The sequence below is a fragment of the Polyodon spathula genome, chromosome 3 (assembly GCF_017654505.1).
Source record: "Polyodon spathula isolate WHYD16114869_AA chromosome 3, ASM1765450v1, whole genome shotgun sequence".
In the NCBI taxonomy this organism is placed as follows: Eukaryota; Metazoa; Chordata; class Actinopteri; order Acipenseriformes; family Polyodontidae; genus Polyodon; species Polyodon spathula.
In genome coordinates this window covers 91,857,021-91,879,168 of record NC_054536.1, presented here as the reverse complement: position 1 = coordinate 91,879,168, position 22,148 = coordinate 91,857,021, and the positions used below count along the sequence as shown (strand labels likewise).

The window sequence follows — 22,148 nt, the reverse complement described above, 5'->3', positions numbered from 1 at the left end:
TCAAAAGTCAGTTCCAGTGATTGAGAAAGTATATGACCTTCTGCAATTAGTGTGGAAAACCACATAGTACTGGCTGCCACACATTTATTGGGCGTTGTCTGTTTTTTTGCAGTCAAATGATGAGAATCTTGCTCCTGGACAGGGACAGTGTACTGCTGTGCATCACCACATGGAGCACCTTGCTTCCACTTCCAAAAACAGACATTCAAGGAAGAGCAAAGCATGGTGGACAGAAAATGGAAAAATTTGCTTTTGTAGGGTTTTGTCATTTTTTACATGATCTCTTCTCAGAGTTGTCAAAACTTAGCGTTAAACTGCACAAGAATAGTTTCATTATTCCCCAGGCTTTTGCGGCAATTGAGAACTGTGTTTTGACAATTAAAAGTTTGAATGAAAAGCCATAAAAAATGGCAAACTAAAGAAATGCAACATGTGGATTCCCAAGTCAGGAAGCAGGAGGGGCAGGGCTACCCACAGTACCTTTACCAGCAATGCATTCCAGGATATTAAACAATGAGTGGATGCAATGTTGATGCTGTTCAAGCAGGTCAGTTTATGGATAAATTCTACATTGGTTTATGAACGCTTTTGCTTATTTATAAAACATCTTCTATGTTTAGTGGAAATCATGCTTGTGTTGCCAATATCAGCTGCCCAATTCGAACGTGGATTTTCTGCACAAAACAGAATTAAATCCAAGCTACACAACTCACTTAATGTGGCTACGGATGAAGATCTTGTGATAATCAGTGCAGAGGGCCCTTTACTTTAACCTTTTGACCCAGAGCCTTATGGTAAGCACTGGCTTTGCACAAGTAAAAGGAGACAAAGACCAAACCGCACTTCCTGGCTAAGTGATGCAGACATTTTAACTGTTGGTGACACTGGCTCAGACTCTAACAAATAAGCAAGATTTGATAGTTGCATGTAGTTCACAGGCTTAAGTTAAGGCCAAATTCCAGCTAATTTGTGAAGAAACATTATCAAAAAGCAGAAGTGCAGGATATCTGAAGTTCCCTTTTAAAGATTGAAAAATGAGGAACGGCAGCATAAGGAGGAAGGCCAGGTATACTAGCAGAATAGTAGATTACACAGAGGACAAGGAAGGCAGAGCAAGTCAGAGTCAGGCAGCATAGAGGAAGAATGAGGCAGCACATGAGGCAAAGCGAGCACAAACTTTCTGTTTTTGTATCGTTTTGTTTTCTTGTATTTTAAAGGAGTAGAATTTGGAGGCAGCGAACTTGCTATTAAACTGGCACCCAACAACTGGATTTGGCGCCCAGAAATTTTGGTCTAGAAGCCATTGGCTTATTGGGTGAAAAGTTTGTCTGGATCAGTTAAGACGAACATCATGCATCTCTCTGTAGATAGCACAAGAGACATCCTTCTGCACTGCATAAGGATGGATATTTACTGAATGCATGTGTGTGCTATCTGCCAACATAGTCCTAAAACACTGGAGAATATAGAGCATACTGGTATTACAGCACAGTGTATACTGTGGCGGTGAAGCCATCCCTCCCATTAAACTATTCTGTTGCTCATCCAGTATGACACTGAAAAACTCTTGGTTGATCTGTGTTGTTGGTGCTGCCCTCTCAAACTGACATGACACAGCACATTCCACTCGCCCATGTAAACACAGTTTCATAACAGTGTACCTCATACACTTCCATTTTTGCAGGTGACAATATCATTGTGTCATGCATCTGTCACTTGGGTGTTCCATTCTCCCTATCCATGTTACTATGAATGCTAATGCGAATGCCATTGAACATCTGCAATTCCATACAACAGAAAGGTATGCTAGGGCATAGATTCATATTACAAAACTATTGGTATTCCTTCTGTTGTGCATCTGTAGCTCATGATTTACTATACATATACACTTGCCCTCATGTTGCCCTGCATACAGTTCCCCACCCCCCACCAAACAAACTACTCACATCAAACTTGTGGATGCCACACTAGACATTGGTCATGGCAGTGGTATTCATAGAGGCACAGTGTGGTGTTGGTGTCACTATTATGCATCTGTCTCCTACTAGACCTGCGTAAGCGTGCACAGATATACATGACCCCCCAACACACTGGCATGGCAGTTGACCTCTTACACCTAGTGGACCATGATGATGGGTGTCTCCTGTGTTATCTGCAGAGTTGTAAGTTGTTTGTCGTAACTGAAGGTGGCTGTCTGGGTGCTTTTGTTGCCTTGCCCCTTTCACTGCTTTTCCCTGCTGTCATTTTAATATCAACCTTAACTGATGCACTAAAGAAGTTTTTTGAAAAGAATTTCCTTCCTTTATGAGAATGTATTTATATTATGTATGTATATTCTATTATAGAACTATAATATATTTGTAAATTTGATTAAACACGTCACAGGTTTATATGTAATACACACGATTAGTTTTTCTTCACCTATTCACACATTTCGTCCCCACCGGCTCTACAATATACTGGGCTCTGGTGCAAGACAATGAAGAGACCCCCCTAACCCCCACCCGACCCCGCAGGAGAACCTAAAGAAAACCTTTTGAAAATAAATACATCAGAAGCAAAATCTGAATCTGTCAAAAACGTCTTATTTTGCAACAAAACATATTTCAGTTATTTCAAGGTGAATGTGAACAGGACATTAGTCAATCAAGTAACAGTAAATCCAAACATTAATAAATCGGTTGTGTAACAAGATGAATCAATTTGATTAATAACTCAATTTAGTTAATAATTGAAACATATTAATAGGTTCAAATCGGTCACAAAACATATTAAAACGTATTAATCAAAGCCATCAATTGGATGTTTTAATTAATGTTATCAAGTACAAAAGTTAGTACGAAAACGTTTCTATAAAAAAAAAAGCGCACGTCAAAACCTAGCCCACAGTACAAATGCATTCATTACAACACAAAAGCGAAATCACCATTCTGTGAACAAACTTAACAAATGAATATCCCAAAAGCATGTTTTTTTGTTTTTGTTTTTTTTTTAATGCTGAATTCTGACCATCTGTTAGTAATATTCAAAGTTGATGGAATTTTGTGTTTTGCGGGTGCTGTTTGTGCATTGTGGTTGTTTTGTTTAGACAAAAAATTCCAAGCAGTTGTTACATCATATGTAATGAACTTTAAAATAATATTATGGGTCAAACATATAAACACATCTTGCTATACAGTACAGACCATTGTAAATCAAGACTGTGTTTATTGTATTTTGCCAGTATTGCATGTAATGTTGTAATGTATCTATTAGAATACAGTCAATTAGCAGTACAGCTATGACTAAAAGTTTTGCATCTCCATATCCTATATAATTAAATCATTTTGCTTCATGGAGTTGATTGAAGCCTGTGGAATAATGCTACATTATTACTTAACAAAAAACTATGCCATTTAAAAGTGTGACATTTTGAAATGCAGCATGCCTTAAATACTGTGCTTCTGGTAGACTTTTGCAATATTGTTCTGTCATACTTGCCAACATTTGGAAACTGTTCAGCACGGTTAGCCTTTTGGATGTTCACACTCATTAACAAAAACTAATAAATTATGTTAGTATAAAAGTATAATATAAATAATAATACGTTTTCCCCAGTTTTCGATCCACTGATCTTTGGCGTGTTAGGTAAATGTGGTAACCTCTACACAGACTCCAGCTTTATGCCCGCCCCTTATTATTAGCCAAGGACCCTTTGGCAGGTTAATGGTGTTTTTTTTTGCTTTCCAATGGGAAAACCAAACAAACCAGTCCCATATTCCAGTAGAGGGAGAGCAGAGGAACAGAATCAGGTGTGTGTTCTATTTCGAACTCAAACAAGACTCTTTCACCAAGAACAAGTAGAAGAATTGTGAGGAAGGTTAATAACAATCCAATCCAATATATTCAAAGTGAACTGGCTGCAAGTGGGACTGGGGTTTCCATTTCAACCGCAGGTCGAGTATTGCATGGTGAAGGTCTCAATGGTCACAGGCCAAGGAAAAAGCCACTCTTAGGAAAACGTCACAAGGACAATCACTTACAGTTTGCAAAATGGCATTTGAGTGATGGATATGAGTTCTGGTCAAAGGTTTTGTGGAGTGGTGAAATAAAAATCAAACTATTTGGTCACACTGATAGTCGTTATGTTTGGAGAAGGTCTTGTGAGGCATGCAAAGAACAAACACCATACTTACTGTCATGCATGGAGGTGGTAATATCCATCTATGGGGCTGTTTTCCTTGAATGGCACAGGAAATTTAGTTCCAACACATGGTAAAATGGATTCCATATAGCATTCCAAAGGATATTGGCAACTCATGTGAAACCCTGCGCTACAAAACTGGTTTAAAGCACAACTGGATGTTCCAACACAACAACCATCCAAAGCACACATCAACATCTACTTCAGAATGGCTAAAGAAGAATAAAATCAAGGTTCTAGAATGGCCTAGTCAAAGTCCTGATCTAAATCTGATTGAGAATCTTTGGTATGAGTTGAAGAAGGCTGTACACAAGAGAAGTCAGAATTCAGAATTTGAATGAAGTAGAACAATTTTGAGTTGAATGGTTAAAAATCACTAAAGAATCAAGCCAAAAGCGCATTGACAAATATCCTAATCGTTTAAAAGAGGTTATTATTGCTAAAGGTGCCTCAACTAGCTTTAATTTTATTTTCCTTGACAGAGTATTAATACTTTTGAATTAGCATTTTGAAGTAAATAATTGTAGACATCTCTTTTGTAACTTTTTTTCCTCATCCATAAAAGCAAAACTTTTGCTCCAAAAGATTTTTCCTATAATTTGTTTTCGAGATATTTCTCGAAATTATAAATTTCCATTGGGGTATGTAACCTTTTGACTACAACTGTACAGTATACATTCTTAAAACAGTGTGTTTTTGGTAACATTACTGTGCAATAATTTAGTGTTTTCCTCTGTTTTTGTGATGCATGTTTTAATCTAAAGCTTACAGTTAATTTTTCTGCTTGATGCAGTAATGGCATGACTAAGTGGCGACAACCCAGAAAGCATCACAAGAGAGTTTTACCAAATTAAAAAAAATATATCGCCTTCAGGTCCAGAGATTTAATGCACCAGTGAAGTAAAACACTGCCCATTGAGTGTGAGGGTCCCAGACCCTATCCAACCCATCTGTTATTTTGAAACCATGGATTATGAGCTCAATCAAGCAAGATGTTAGCAATCATACAGTTAAGAGAAGAATCAAGGAGCTACCCAACTGAGGTGAACAGAGAGCCATAACCCTGTATCACTGGAGAAGCTTCTTAGTGCTTTCTGGGGCAGGCTGGTTCAGCACACTGTGGTCGCAAAGCAGCCCACAACAGTGTCCAAGGGCAGGACAAGTGAAAATACCCCTGTATGGGATTAATGATATGACAGCTAAAAAAAAAAAAAAAGATAGAATTGATTTACACATATGCATTATTTTTCCAGATAGAACCTTCCATTTGCTTGGTGAGAAGGATAGTTTATATTAAGGTCTGCTTAAATTAACATACACAGATGTCTTCCATTCAGATTGTCTCTTGATTACATTGCACTTGAGAAGTGGGACTTGAAATTGAATTTGGTTCTGGATGGGGAAAGGTGACACTTAGAGCAATGCAATGTGTTTAAATATAAATGTATAAATCATACTTAAGCGTTTTAAGTTGTCGTCCATCTGACTGTTATAATTGTATTTCCAGTTCCATTTTACATTAGCTAGATTCAAGACAGTGCGGTCATAGTACTTTAGGTTTTAGAATGCATTTTCTTCTAATACATTTCCTTCTACATTTCTGAGTTTGAAAGGCACTCGGGAGAATAACAGGCTGAGGTTTACAAAACGGAATGTTTCGCAGATTTGTTTCAATCCTGAATATTTTAACCAACACACAGGGGACCTATAACTGAAGCTTTAGCTATATAAATTCTCTGTTTATTATATGGAAGACTACTTCCATCTGAACTAATTTCACGAGAGAGATAATTTCCTAAAGCAAGGATATAGGAATACTCTAAAGCTGATTCTCTGGATTGACCTGTAATGGATCCATATTTAATTAATGTGTAGTTTTAAAATTAGATATTATGTAGATGATAAACACAGGTCATGAGTCTCATGGTTGACCGTGTGTCAATTACTTTCCTTTTATGGTTGTTTAAGCCAGTGCTTTATTGAGGTAGATGTAAAAGCCCCACCTACAGATTTTTTATAAAGTCAGCAGGTAGTGAGAGATATAGCGTACTCTGCAGTGTAGTACCAAACTTTGCCCCACTTTTTTAAAAATAAAAGAATATTCAAAACTGGTCTTTCTTCCTAATGAAAACTTTTCCCTTTTGTACCATAATTCTAATACATTCAGTTGTTAAAATACTGAGGAAAACACTGGGAAGGCATCAATTTGCAAATGCAAAACATTTGGCCACAGCTGTAGAAGCATATGACTAAGGTTTAATATTTTCTGTGTTACAAACTGTATTTATAACAACATTTGAATGGGTCTACTTCCTGTCTATCCTTAATCTCTAGAAAAGCCAAGACAGTCACAGCTTTAAAAGAACAGGACTATTTTTTGGGGCCTGTAATGCGTTTGGATTGCAGCGATTCACACCTAACACTGTACTGCTTTCTGCTAGGAGGAGGACCTGGAGGGCCAGATCTCATTTCTCCAAGGGCAGCTCAATGACCTGGAAGCCATGTCAAAGTACTGTGCTAAGATGATGAATGTGCACATCGGTAAGTCAAGTACCAGCTGAGAACCTGTTATCAATCCACGGCCTTCATGTCTGTCACAAACATAACAAATTCCCATTTTATGAAAGTACTCCTTTTTTTCAGCCATGTTCTAAATTGTTTTACCTTTTCAGTGCCCTTGATGAGATCCCTCAACACTGTGTAGAATCTCACCATGCACCAGACAAAGAGACCTTGACTTAACTTATATTTAGGGCTTCTAGTTTTCTGGTTTTATTTTTGATCATGTGATGTCCCTTTATTTTGAGCCGATTCGCTTTCTTAATCAAACACTAATTACCAAAGGAAGTTGTTTCTTTTTACCCTCATATCTTGATTGAAGTAACAAATGACGTGCATTGACCTCACCAGATTTTATTTGAACCTGCATTTTGTTCTGGCTCAAATCGCCAAATTCAGCTTATTCATTTCCACTGAGAGTTTGAAACAGATACAGGCTGGGGAGGAAAATTGGAAGTGGTATTCAGTTAAGGCTTAACAACTATTAATTAAGGTTTAAAGGGAGGGAGAGAGATGGAAAATTAAAACCAAAAACTAGAAGCCCTACTCCTACTATTGCAAATATAAAAGTGGATGATAAAGACCAAGTGCTTGATAGTGGCCACAGTCTTCATTCTAGGATTCCTATGAAAGTGGGCACAGTTCAAGAACAGAGATCCAGTAGTATGCAGATGAAAGCAAAACGCCTGTCTGCTTGTTTCTTATAAGTTGTACCTTATATTGACATTTAGTGTTTTAAAGTTATTCTTACAGATGTTGCCAAGTAGAAATGAAGTTGTTTTAATATCAGTTAACGATACATACTACTGCTTATTCCCACATTAAATCATTCCCTAAATTAGGACTAATCAGATACCTTCACAACCCTTCCAGTGAATAACATTGATACTATTTTCCAAAGCTTAATGGGAATGGCTGAATGGTTACCTTGCATTCAAAATTATGATCTGATACAAGCTGCGGGTTTGTAGTTGTGTGATCACTACAGTAGTTGTATATTACTATGGAAAAAAAAATCCTCTATAATACACATCTAGGTGTTACAAATAGAATGGATAATTGTATAAAACATCAATAGTTGGTTGTATACTGTATGTCATTATCATGTGTTTGTTCAAATAATTCTGCACAACTTTAGATATACTGTACAAAGTTCTTATGAATTAGATCAGTGGTCCACACTAGGGGATTTGCTTTATGTTCCAGTCCTTGTCACCCTTCCACTTTTAGATCAGCTTTGATTGCCTACTGGTGTTTAAATGTTCAATCAACCTTTCCTATACTTGGGTAAAATGAGAGGCTTTCAGCTAGACCTTGAGAAAGGTTTGTGTGGCCTCTTTCTGTAAAACATTGTAATGGGTGGCTTGTAGACACTTAATCATTTTTTATTGTGTAAAGGAAAATGTTTGTTTGCTTTAAAAAAAAGTAAACATCTACACTTTCTTGAAGCATTTGTCAAAGATATTGATTGCTTTTGCTTTTCTATCTGACAAGTGCATTTGCTTGTCCTGAAAAATAAGCCAATATAAGCCTGCTTCCAAATATAGTAGCTGTCCTCAAGGAGCCCCCAGCACTGCCAGATAAAAATAAACACATGCCACAGTAAATGCTTTCACTTCATTTGCATATTGGGTTCACTCTCAATAAATGGTGCTTGCTATGAAAACCGATGATAAGCTTATTGCCTTTGTTTTAGCAAATCTCCTTGTTGAACAAAGTGTATGTCGTCGTGAATCAGTTTCTACAATGGCATCCTGTTTTCTTCTGGCCCTGGAGATGCAGTAGCATCATGGTAGATTAAATGATTTAGCATAGTAGATTGAGACTTGAACCTACACTGAAATTTACAAGCCATCTTGATCTTGCAGTTTTTCAGTGGTAGTGTAACTGCACACTTCACGTGTGGAATTGATGTGTAAGTAAGGACTTGCTACTTTTAAAGTACTCTTCATTGAGGTTTAATGTTGTCCGTATGAATTGTGAAATTGATAATCCCCGACTCAGAATGAAATGCCGTACACAGGATAGAGATGAACCAGGTTTAAAAAAGCCTTATTAATATATTTTAGCCCAATACAATTATCCAAAGAAGATTGTGTATGTTGTAATGTACATTAATGTTAGTTCTTGGAGAAACCAAGAAGTGTATAACTTAAAGCTGCTCAAATCTTCCAGTTTGTGCACATTCTCTATAGGTGTGTCTGATGTTAAGTGAAGTACAAGCTTGGTCCCCCTGCTGGACACTAAAAACAACTGGCAGGGCCCATCAGTTATTACAGCAGAAGGAGGTTATAACTGTAGACCTGAAATGTAATCATCCCTGTACTATTATATAAACCATTAAGATACCTACTTCATATATTCTGTATTGCAGGACAAATCTAAGAGTACTCTTTATTTCACTTCACCTCAGATTGCTGACCTATTGTGGCTATGTGACTTTGTGGTTTCCAGAAGATACAGATTATGCTTGGATATATTGGCTCCAAGCCCAGCGCAAGTATTAGTCTGTAGGTCAGGTTTGATTGGTGGTACCATACAGAGCTGTTGCTACCATATATCGCAGAGACCTTTTAAAGAACTAGCCTCATATTGGCATGGTTATATGTACACTGTTAAGTTCAAAACATGTAGCTCATATCACACACGACTATTTTATATAATTCCCAGTATTTCCATTCCCTGGTGCTACCTCCGGGATCAGTCTCCCAAATATCCCAATAGCGTTCACTATTAATGCAAGTAGAGGTGCAACACTATAATAATCATTTAAAAAGAACAAAGTTAAAAACAGAGCAACGTTTTGGCAGCACGGCCTTCATCAAGCTCTTATATATGTACACTGTTAAAACGTTACCAGATTTCATGACCCACATGGTTGTATAATTAATGGATCTTTTAAAAGTTGGATCTTGGGATTACATAGACATTTAGTGGCTCTTTCCATACTGTAAATCCCTACTTTTTAGAAAGGAAGACGGTCTGGACAACAAATGTGTCTCTGGTACTTTATAACATATTAGAAGGTCCCGTAGACACATGCCAGAGTATTTGTCCATTTGTTAATAATGAAAAGCAATGCACTGCTTTTACACTCCTTGCATTACTCCTTGTAAACCTCTATCACCTTTTGAATAGTACATCATGTTGGGTGTGAACAGTCTAATCTGTGAGCAAACTATCATTGCACTTGCTTAACTTCCTGAACCAAGCCTTTAGCTGTAATGGTAGAAGAGATGATGCTTTAGGCAAGAGATAATCCATTATTTGTTTCAATCTTGCTGTTCTGGCCACAGGATATCATTGTTGATTAAATAAGTATATGGTAGATGCTGTTAGCAAGAGCATCAGATGCATGAAAACAGATTAGAAACAGCTGTACTGTGTTCCAAAATGTTTTTTACTGGACAGGGCATTAAGTACATACACTCACTGGCCACTTTATTATGACAATCTTCCCAATATTGTGCTGGCCTTTCTTTTGTGGAAATGAAGTCAAGGATGAAGCCTGTTCATATTACTTTTTCATGGAGCTACACAATCTGTGCCTCTTTATTTTTGTTGCAACACATGCTCCCTTAACACTCTTACAATGAAAATGTACATACACTATGTTGAACAAGGTTTGGCTCTTGTGCGATATACCAGATATGATCTGCAATGGTTAACCATGATAATTAGTGGTTAACCATAAAAAAATATAAAGTGAAACATGGTTACATTGTCTGGTTTGAATATAAAGAAATATACAGGCAATGTTGATATTCCACATCAGGATCCTTACAGTGTGTTTCAAAAGACCCAGTGGTTTGTGAGGTAGTCACAATCCTTTGTAGCTTCTTGTGTTCCTGGCAATGCAATAATGCAATGCAAGGTCCTTTTGACATATTTCACAAGATGGCCGTGGTGATCAGATTAAATGGTGACTCTGCCTCTTTAATGACACCCACCCCCCACCATCCCAAATAATGTGACCTGTGCTGCCAATAATATGGCCCCTATAAATGTCAAGTCTTGATCGAAATAGAGTCTGACAGTTTGGTGTAAGGGTGTGTAGAGACATGTATCTGGGATGTATAGATCATAAAGCAACACCAACGTATTTGGTTGCTTGCTGACCCCAAGTACAATGTCGCAGCATAATTCGACCTAAGAAACCTTTTTAATCATTTTTTTTTTTTTTTTTTAAACTGAACCTTGGTTCAATTAATGTAAACATTTAGAACACACTCTGCAAATCATCTTTCTTGGCTGCATACATTATCATTCAAATATCATTAGGTCTTGCTGTGTGTTGAAAGATTACATGGAGAATAACACAAATCGGTGGATGTTAATGATGTTGATTTAAAAAGTAGTCAAGTTTATAATGTATAAAATTAAACTTGATCCTCTTCTTTGGTTTTACAAGACGGGGTATGTTTCAATCAGAGGAAGTGTACTGTAAACTGCACTAACAAAATACAAAAAGATATTTCAGCATATATTCTGCAGGTTGCTATGGGTTTAATATATTGTGCTGGTATATTGCTATGGGTTTCATATATTCTGCTGTTATATTGCTATGGGTTTCATATTCTGCTGGTATATTACAATGAGTTTGATGTATCCTGCAGGTTGCTATAGGTTTCATATATTCTGCTGGTATATTGTTATGGGTCTCATATTTTGCTGGTATATTGCTATGGGTTTCAGCATTGTATTGTATCACTTGACATTCATTTTTTATTGTTGTAGTTTGTTTTTTGTTTTGCTTTTCTATTTAATAGTTTGATGTCTTGCAATTGTCTTCATACTAAGATATACATGCATGCTCTTTGCACTGCAGATAACCATAATCATGCAATCTAAATGTTGTTTGCAAATGTATTTGAATGTATTCCAGTTGTACTGATTAAGTAAACCATTCCCCTGTGCCAGATTAAGCCAGTTGTATTTCTTTTTGTCCCAGGTCTAAAATGATTGAAGTAATCCCCTAATCTTTGTAAACTGAAATCTGAGGTGCTGCAAAGAAATTTCAAACATATGTTCTATCTACGTTTAATTTATTCAATATGTTCTAAGTGTAAACTAAAATTCTAAACATTTTTGTTTGTTTGTTTAACAGGCAAAATACAGGATGTCATTTTGCAGGAACATTTGGAAAAGGAGGATGAAGTTCTGGTCTCGCTAGCTGGACTTAAACAGGTCAAGTATAATAATACAGTAGATGTTTTACATGTGCTGTATGGTAAGCATTCCCTGTGAGGGAAGTTACTGAGTCTGTTATAATCTGGGGCAGTAATAGCTCCTTGGGTTGCAAATTAAAGGATACATTTGGTAGCTGCGCCTGTGAATTTAATAAAATGTTTTCTTACAAAATCTTTCTTATTAGATTACTGCTTTGAAGGATTAAAAGGAGTATAAACGGTACTGTTAATTGACATACAGTTTAATTTAAAGTGAGAAAGAGATGATGTGCCCTCTTAAGTAGCTTTGGGTGACATCTTGATATAAAATACATTTTGACTGGGAAAAAAATATATTATTGTGTATTGTGTGTTATTGCTGCCATGGCTTTGAGAACTCTTTGATTTACACTGTATTTAGGTAAATAAGATTAGCAGAAAGAGAGACTAACCCAAATGCTCCTCGCTCCACCAGCACCTTTAGTGTTATAGGGAGCAATAGGGTCATAGGATAGGACCTTTGGAATAAACTTTGAATGATAAATGTTAATCGTTTATCGAAATACAGTTCAGACGAAAATCCTTTCTCAGCTGTTTAGAAAGAAAAGTAAGAACAGTCCAGTGAACGTGTTATTTTTCCAGACCTTTTGTGTACATCCCATAAAAACCCTTATGTTTGTTTTTTTCCATTTTAGTACACTGTTGTTATACCACCTTTCAAACCTATATACAAAATTATAATACTATGGTAAAGTTGGAACTGTATGCTAAAAAAATACCTTTTTCTAACATTAAATGTACATGATATTAAGGCAATGTTATCGAAATGGTACATGGTTGCTATCTCCAATTGACCTCTGAGCTGTGCTGCTTTTTCTTATGAGTTCTGTGTACTTCGATCATGGCACTAGGCACTTATGGTATTTATTTTCTTGGCAGGGATGCTTGTTTCTGCACTTGCATATCTTTTTAATGAATCAAGTGGGTGTACTAGTTTCAGTAGTAGGAATGTCATGATATTAACTTTTTCATTATCGTGACATTAGTCCAGAAATTATCAAGATATAATGAGTAAAGCGATAAACACGTCTGATTTTGAAGTAATTGCAAAGTTTTCCCCCATTTTTTTCTGAAAGGAAAAAACATCATCAATATTATGAGACTATCAAGAAAACCATTTGTTGCAGGTTGAAGCAATTACATTATTCTTTTGAGTTGTTTCTTAATAGTGTTACAGTCTTCAAATGGTTTTATTCTTCTCAGAAAAATAAGGGCAGACTTTGGACTCGCTTCAAAATAAGGCCTTGGTTTCTACAGATAAATGAATATCTGTTAAAACAAACGTTTTATGGAAGTCAGGCCTGCCTCAAAATAAAAGCAAGTAGTTGTAATGATATTAGGCATACAAAAATCAGAAACAGAAGCATCAATTTGGGTGTGTTTAATTGTTTTAAAAATATTTCCACAATTTTATTTTCATGCTTATGCTAGTAGAATACCTAAGCTAGGGTCTTATTCAGTTATTCACACCCAAGCATCATTCTTACAGTAGCTACATAGGGCTTAATACCATGTACAATTCATGTTTTCACTAACAGTGTGGACACTTAAAGGCATATTTAAAGTTACTGCATTTAAAAAATAAAGATCTTAAAACATACGTATTAACCACCCACAAATTAAGGAAACAAATATGATACCCAGGCTCCTACAGTATTGCTCAGCTGTGCGTTATCTGATTCTTGTGCACCTGACAATTTAAACATTATAGCAAAATAAAGTACCCAGTATTATAAAATCCTAAACTTTTGTAGTAATAGCTAATTAACAGATTGCTTTAAAATACCCCCAAAAAATAAATGATAATAATCTTAATAGACTTTCAGTTCAATTGGAAGATGCAGTTCCCACGGTCTCTCTGTAGAATGTGGGATGATGATCACGGAGTGGACAATCATGTTGGATGTATTTCCATTTTTTGCAGCAATATTTTTCTTTCAGGTTCGACACACTGGAAAGCAATCCTCGATTACCACGGTGTCTGCATTCTTTTTGAAGCCAAAATACTTCCACAGTAATGATTTTGTTTTGTTTTTGCTGGTGTAAATACAGAGTCTCATCTAAATTGGATTCTTTTGCACGGCTTGCCAAAGCTACGTGCTGCCATTTCTTAATCATTCTGTTTGCTGCGTTGGTTTTATTTGTTTTGCAGCACTACTTTGACGTTGCTTTTTCAGGTATGCTTTTCCATGTGCATCGCGTTTCATGGCTACAGTACACACGCGCACACGCTTCCACAGCGTTCAGATCACGGCCAACCAATACGCATTGATGATTTTAGTAAAGTATTGTTGAGGAAAGGTTAAATATTACCTGTTAATTCCAAAAATGTATGTTTGATTCAAATTTCAAACATTTATCTTCAAACCTTTTTTTTTTTTTTTTTTTTACAGCTGCCCCTGTATTTTTTTAATTATTATTTTTATAATCGTCCAAGCAGTGGTGAGCTTTGGATGTTTTAGGGAATTACATTATTTTACTTGAAATATTTATTTTACTTTACTAAAATAAACAAAACACAAAAGCACAGGACAAACAACCAAGCCAACACACAAGTCCAACAAGAGCCCCTTCAGTTTGGCCGGGTCACTACAATATTATACTTGCTTAATGACACATTTTATCCGAATCTATACAACGAAGTAATGGTTTTAGGCAGTGTAAATAAGTTTATTTAAAACACTACGTGAGTTCTAAAATTCAACAGAGCATAACGCTTACTGTATCTGGTAGAGTGGAGACGCTGCAGACTGCTTTAAATCACCATACTGATGCCAGCCAAAGCCATAAAGCAAACCTCTATAATTAAAAGAAATAGGACTTTTTAAATGTAATTTATTTAAACAGTTGTATTTTTTGTAATGTATGTAAATTATGTTAAAATGATTGTTTCTTTCCCTTATTACTAGTTAAACCATCTAGCAATGCAATACGGGTAAATTCTATGTTAGTCTGCCTTCCAGACTGACTTATTTCCAATACCATGATCCCACAGTTATCGCGGTAATATTTTTTGCTGCAGTATTAATACCGTGGTGAGTTAATATCGCAGTATCTCGTCATACGGTGACACCCTTATTCAGTAGCAACACTGTTGCTTAGGTACCCCAGAAATACTGTTTGTCCAATTTAAAATAGTCTTTAAGAAAGTCTACTTTAATATTATGTGGGGTACATATTGTTTAGTAGTTTGCTAAGAAGATTCCAACAGAGGTGTGCATTTAGTATTGAATGTGGGTTGGGACATGAAGGTCATTCTTGGGCTGTTTTCAATAGGTCTCTGTAGTTTTCAGGGTACTTGTATTCGATTTGTATGCTGTATTTCTACATGTCCACAGATTATATGAGCACTGTTTTCTTTCAAAGAAAACCGAGAGAGAGAGAGAGATAAGATGTTTGGGATGCTACAGGGAGTTGTTTTCATAGAAAATTAGTTCTGACAAGCTTCTGAGATCCAGTGTAGGGACTATTGTTGTTTTGGAACTGAATAAAAACAACAATGCAAATGAATAGTAATGTTAATATGCATGATTGTTTTAATCTGTTCCACAGTTCAGAACAACAAACAAAACAAAGCAATTAAAGGGGCAGAGTTTTAGAGAGAGTTGTGAGTAATGAATTCATTACAAGACATGGCCAATGTCCCTGACCAGTTGTATCTGATACAAGCGATAGAGCAAAGTCTCATACACTGTTCTAAGCAGACTTTACAATACACTGCACTTTTACAGAACACAAGACCTTCCAGCTCTGTCGAGCTCTAACTTGTAAGGTTAACAATCATTTGCTCTGAATGCTTAGCTATATATCATTTAATGTAAACTTTCCTGGTCTGCAAATACCCGATGGTGTTTTCATGAAGCTTCAAGTAAATTGAGCGTTTAGGCATGCTGAGAGAAGTCAAGCTGACAGATTACAAAGGACTAACCGTAACTCTCTACCTACATCTTTTTCACTGTGCCACTTTTTATTTTTGCCCCTGCTTCCATTAAAAAAAAAAAAACTGTAGCACGAAGATGCTGAAGGCAAATTGTCCAATTCAGCTCTTGACAGCACTCTGTAGTGTGACCCCTGGGTCTTAAGTTAAGACTGCTGATATATAAACATTTTTTGAATCTCTTGTGAAAGCAAATAAAAACAACAGACTGCACATGAACAATTCAAGTCGGGACAGTTTGTCTAGCCTCCAGGCTAATGTCTGAGCCATGATCCTCCAATCCACCTTGCAGATTGAGGGCTCCCATTGCAGGGCAGTGTGAATTACAGAACAGTTCAGAAGTAGATGGAGCATGAGGCATTGGTAATAAAAGAAATATGAGGAAAATAGTGCTTCCCAATGCAATGAAAATGTAATGGCTGAAGGAATCTCTGAGTCTGATTTGAAGGTGCTGGAGCTTTTCTTTCATTCTTGAAGTAGGTTGGCACCCTTAAGACTGTTTTCACACTTCTGCAGACATCCTAATCCAGTTGTGATGAAACGAAGGGCATTCTTTATCGCAGTTTACTGATAGTATCAGAATCTGAGGCGTCCGTCTGTCACTGCTACGTTTGTTTTTTCCATCATACAGACAAAACTGTTTTTAATTTATTTGTAGTTAGTTGTTTCGGGTTTTGTTTGCATTTTCATTGTGTCTGATAGGCAGCAATATGATTTCTTCTGTGTGTAGAGTGCATGTAACCTGATTATCTATTACTCAGTGAGAGGTGCTTTTTAAAGAATTGTTAACCAAGGATTCCAAATCCATTGACCTCTTCCTAGCAAAATAAAGAGTGACAGTGGCACCCTTTGTATTGCAGATCTCTCTTCCCTTCTCTTATTTTTTAGTTTATGTTTTTATCACTGTAGTTATTCAAAGTTTAAAGTGAGGCTTTGATACTTTATCACCTCCTGTCTAGCAAATGTTACAGGCAAGTGTTGTTAAACTACCTAGTAAGTTTCCAGAGCGGTGCTTAAATATGCATCTCCCTTATTAAAGTGAAGAACATGGAAATCTAAAGTATAACCCTAGGGAAATCAGTGTACATTGTATCATAGCAAATGATGCCGATTCAGTCCTCCACATTTATTGTTACTCAATAGAACCAGCTGGGCATGTTTTTCTATTTTTTCCTCATTGTGCAATAATGTTCAATTGGTTAAAAATTCGCTTTAAGCAAAATTCAGATGCCATAATATTCATTATATTCCCATTATTAAGTCTTTTTTGTACCCAAAATAAGACAGAAACACAATGGCCCCCTGACCAATTGAGAAAGCTGTGTGAAGTTGAGAAATTTAAAAATACTAAAAGAAACTTAAATTCACTGGCAAATGTTTCAATTAATTTGTGTTTATTTATTGTTTTAGTGATTTACAGTCTTTGTGTTTGTCACTGTGATCTAGTGCATTTTATTAGTACAATAATTTTGAGGCTGTGAAAATTGCTCAGTTTGTTTTATCTATCCTCCCCAGGATATTTCAAATTGCTATCCAATTTTTTTGTTGTATTTTGCTTACATTGTACTGCTTTTACCTTTTAGATAAAAGACATTTTAAAAGGTTCCCTGCGTTTTAACCAGAGCCTGCTAGAGGCTGAGGAGAATGAGGAGATCACAATCGCCGATGATCACTACTGCTCCAGCCGTCACAGTGGAGGAGGCAGACATGGACACAAGCACACGGACAAGGAAGCCTTTCTCACTCTCAGACCACAACAGGTATATTCAGTCTCGAGACAGTGAACTTCGTCAGGAACTCGTCGCTCAACAATGTTAATTGTTACTATGCAGTGGCTCTCAAAATTATTCACCCCCTCTTGGACTTTTTTTACATTTTATTGTGTTACAGCATGGATTTAATTAAGAGTTTTTGCCACTGATCAACACAAAAAAAGTCTATAATGTCAAAGTGAAAAATAAAATCTACAAATTGTTCTAAATTAATTACAAATATAAAACAGAAAATAATTGATTGCATAAGTATTCACCCCCTTGAGTCAATATTTGGTAGAGGCACCTTTGGCAGCAATTACAGCCATGAGTCTATTTGGATAAGTCTCTACCAGCTTTACACATCTGGATACTGCAATTTTTGCCCATTCTTCTTTGCAAAATTGCTCAAGCTCTATCAAGTTGGATGGGGACCTTTGGCGAACAGCAATTTTCAACTCTTTCCACATATTCTCAATTGGATTGAGGTCCGGGCTTTGGCTGGGCCACTCCAGGACATTGACCTTTTTGTGTTTAAGCCACTCCAGCCAAACATAGTGCTTAGCGTTGAGGCCAAAAAGCTCTATTTTGGTCTCATCAGACCATAGAGTCTTCTTCCACTTGGTCTCAGTCTCCCACATGCCTTCTGGCAAACTCTAGCCGAGATTTGATGCGAGTTTTTTTCAACAATGGCTTTCTTTTTGTCACTCTCCCGTAAAGGCCAGTTTTGTGAAGCACCTGGCTATTGTTGCCATATGCACAGTGTCTTCCAGCTCAGCTGTGGAAGACTGTAACTCCTTTAGAGTTGCCATAGGCTTTTTGGTGGCCTCCCAGACTAGTGCCCTTCTCGCCCGGATTTTTGAGGACGGTCAGTTCTAGACAGATTCACAGTTGTGCCATATTTTCTCCATTTCTTAATAATGGACTTTACTGTGCTCCAGGGGATATTCAGTGCCTTGGAAATGTTCTGATATCCTACCCGATTGGTGCTTTTGAAGAACCTTATTCCGGATTTGCTTTGAATGTTACTTAGTCTTCATGATGTAGTTTTTGTTAGGAAATATACTAACCAACTGTGGGACCTCCCAGAGACAGGTGTATTTAACCTGAAATCATGTGAAACACCGTAATTGCACACAGGTGGACTCCATTCAACTAATTATGCGACTTCTAAAGACAATTGGTTGCGCCAGAGCTTATTTAGGTGTGTCATAGCAAAGGGGGTGAATACTTATGCAATCAATTATTTTCTGTTTTATATTTGTAATTAATTTAGAACAATTTGTAGATTTTCACTTTGGTATTATGGACTTTTTTTGTGTTGATCAGTGGCAAAAACTCTAATTAAATCCATTTTGATTCCATCTTTGTAGCACAATAAAATGTGGAAAAGTCCAAGGGGGCGAGTACTTTTGAAAGCCACTGTACACTCCTTATTTCCTGAGATTTGGCGTATCAAACCAGGTTTCTTTGTTCTCATGGAAATGTTATCAATCAGTGTGTTAAAGATAGTGTCTTTTGTCAGTGCAAGCTCTAAACATCGGACCAGTTTCTGCTTCTTCTAGCCTTTCAAAACACTTGTTTTTATTTTTATATTCAATCATATTTAAATCTTTCAGCACTGCAGATCTGGAAACATTTCTAAGAAAAGATACACCACTCAAAACATACTAATCTAATATACTAATGTGTATATCTGTGCATATTTAAATTATATTTCTGCATAAGAATTAAACTATTGTGTTTTTAAGTGTATTTTTTGTGTGTGTGGTTATGTAGATAACGTTATTTAATATGACTAAGTCCCCTCCTATTTTTATACATGTGCTGTTATACCCAAGCGTGTTATTCATATTTAGATCAGATATAATCATTTCTTCTGTTCTTTTAATTGAAGTTCAATGTTGTTAAATACGTGAAATCCTGTAGGGAAGTCCTTTTTTATTACAATGTTAAGCCTTCACTGCCAACATTTGAATAAAAACTATTTATCTTATTATGCTTAAAATTAAATAAAACAGGTATTTATTAACAAAATGTTGTGAAGCAGTTTTGCACAGGGTGTGCAGATTTATCAGCGGTATTGTTCTGCCACATCTAATTTATTTAATGCGAGTAGCAGGGCCTGAGATGATCTTTTCCATGCAGTAGCCATCAAGTACAAAAATGTTCAAAAAAAGTATTGATCTTGAAGATAACTCTCTCATCCCAGTAGTACATGAGCTCTGGATAGTGTGTTTTGCTCCAGAACCCCAGAATTTCCAAGGTAACCGTCAGCCGCTCCCTGGTAAAACTTTACTTCGCTGTGGTCCGAATGGAATTTCCAGTGTCTTACCTGTGTTCTCTTTCACTAGGCCAATTCTGAGACATCTCTGAACTCGGAGGGCAGAAATTCAGACGATTACATTCTGGTATCGCAAGAGGACGATGTGGAACAGGAACAGCGTGAGAAGCCAGACGGTGCTGTCTGTAATCTGGAGGATCCACATTTCCCTAAGGGGCACAAGGTGACCCTGAAACCTGAAAGAGAGGCCCTTCATACTGCTGTTTGCTCTGACCCACTGATGGGGACCACTTCAGGCTCTTCCAGCATGTCTGGTTCCAGCCCTGAGGATGACAGCAGTAATAGCAAGGACACTGACTTCACTATAGTCAACCCAATAGACCTCTGAGCCTCTGCAATCTGAAACAAACGAGCACTTTTGCAGATGCATTAATGCTCTGAATCATCTTGTTAGCCTTTTCTGTTTCTTATTTCTCTTCTCAGCATGTTACTATTGTCCATCTGTCAGCATCAAACTGCTTTGCTTCATCGTCCTGGAGGACAGCAAACAATACATATTTATCCCTAATTTGATTTTATTTACCTTCATGCGAGTTTTTAGCTATTAAAGTCTACTATTTGCTGACTACATTTTCAGGGTCGTACGTAAGTAAATGTTTAATAAAAGTAAATACTTGTGAATGTACAGCAGTATACAACATCCACCCTCATAGCACTTGTGTGCAGGTACCCTCTGTAATCAGGACTTGTGTGTATTGGTCTCTTACCTTCTTGTACACATTGACCAAATGGCCTTTCTACACCTATTGACCAAATCACAGGCCAACCAGATTACTGTCCATATTGAAAACATTGTAGCTCAAACACAGGCCGCCTTCATGAACATGTTCTTAGAGCCTATTTCACTGTACTGTGTACATTCAGTCCAGGAGTTTTGTGTTGTAGGCTAGATGTAGCTCATAGTTGTCAGCCAGTTGACTCCTGCTTGCCTGAGGCTGAAATTAGAACTATATAGTAATTAAATGTTATATATATATATATATATATATATATATATATATATATATATATATATATATAGAGTATATATATATATAGCGAATCATATATATAGGGTAAATATATATAACCAACAGCCTTTCAAACTTGTTTTTTTTGTTGTTGTTATATTGGCACTCCATCACAGCTGAAGAACGTATACTTTAACAGGAAGCCTTTCTTTCCAAGGGTCCTTTAGGACCAGCCTGAAAATTCTAGAGAGGCCATTTGCAGTCTTGAAATTAATAGCATTTAATTATTTTAAAATGCAGTCCCAAATAGATGACAGGTTGTTTTTATGGTTTTAATGCTTCATGCAGTGCAAGCTGTGCCTTACATTGAGCCCATTTATTTTAACACAATGCAGAGTGTTAAATACATTAGTACATAATGACTCAAGTACACAAGTGGTATGGTGGGATTTGTGAGAAATCCTCTTTCAGCCTGTGATGCTGTTAGAAGATTAAAGAAAATTCAATTATATCTCGACCCAGTGGTTATCCTGCTTCTTTGTAGCTTGTCTGTGTTTCAAGTGATTAAAAAAAAAAAACAGTAGTTCATTACAACTGGAAATTTTTACCAACTTTGTCATTAGTTGTTTGTCCTGAAGCATTTTGTTTTAAAAAACTAGATTAATTTAAAAGCTGAAACATTTTAAGTATATGTCCTCCGTTGCTGCAGTTAATAAAATGCTTTGTATTGTTACTGATTGAATGAATGTGAAGCCTAAGCTTATTCTGTCCCTGTATAGTATGTACTGTGAGGAATCACAGTCCTATGCATATACTGTCAACTAAATTCAAAATGCAATGCAGAAATGATTTGGCTGAGGGATTGTTTACGCTGTACAATTTTACTCTTGAATGTAGGGAAAATAAGACAGTTGTCAAATTAAAGAAATGTGACTAAATAGCCTGATCACCTGTGTCTTGTTCATTCCCTCAGCAGGGTTCATTGTTTATCTTTTTGAAATCTATAACTGCACCCATTCCTAGTAAAACCTGCTTTGTGGCATTTAGTTTATACACCTGCCATTGCCTGTGTAAAGCTTTATATGTCTACCATTAGTGTTGCTGACCTCTGACCTAACAGTGAGGTTATGTTTGGAACACAACTGTATTCTTTGGTTTTCTTACTAAAGTCCCACTGCCTGTGTTATCCAGTAGAA

At 36.6% G+C, this 22,148-nt stretch overlaps 1 protein-coding gene across 6 annotated transcripts in view; it reads left to right on the top strand.

Annotated features, from left to right (window-relative positions):
• Nucleotides 1–20,969, top strand: part of tbc1d5 (TBC1 domain family, member 5) — a 182,565-nt gene extending 161,596 nt beyond the window's left edge. For 5 of the 6 annotated variants that reach the window (XM_041246405.1, XM_041246403.1, XM_041246406.1 and 2 more), the window contains 4 exons: nt 6,625–6,724; nt 11,850–11,929; nt 17,491–17,667; nt 20,013–20,969. In XM_041246405.1, the coding sequence (XP_041102339.1) occupies nt 6,625–6,724; nt 11,850–11,929; nt 17,491–17,667; nt 20,013–20,330 (675 nt within the window). In that variant the 3' untranslated portion in view covers nt 20,331–20,969. The remainder of the gene's footprint in view (nt 1–6,624; nt 6,725–11,849; nt 11,930–17,490; nt 17,668–20,012) is intronic. The other variant, XM_041246408.1, reaches the window with a different exon arrangement.
• The last annotated feature ends 1,179 nt before the right edge of the window (nt 20,970–22,148 follow it).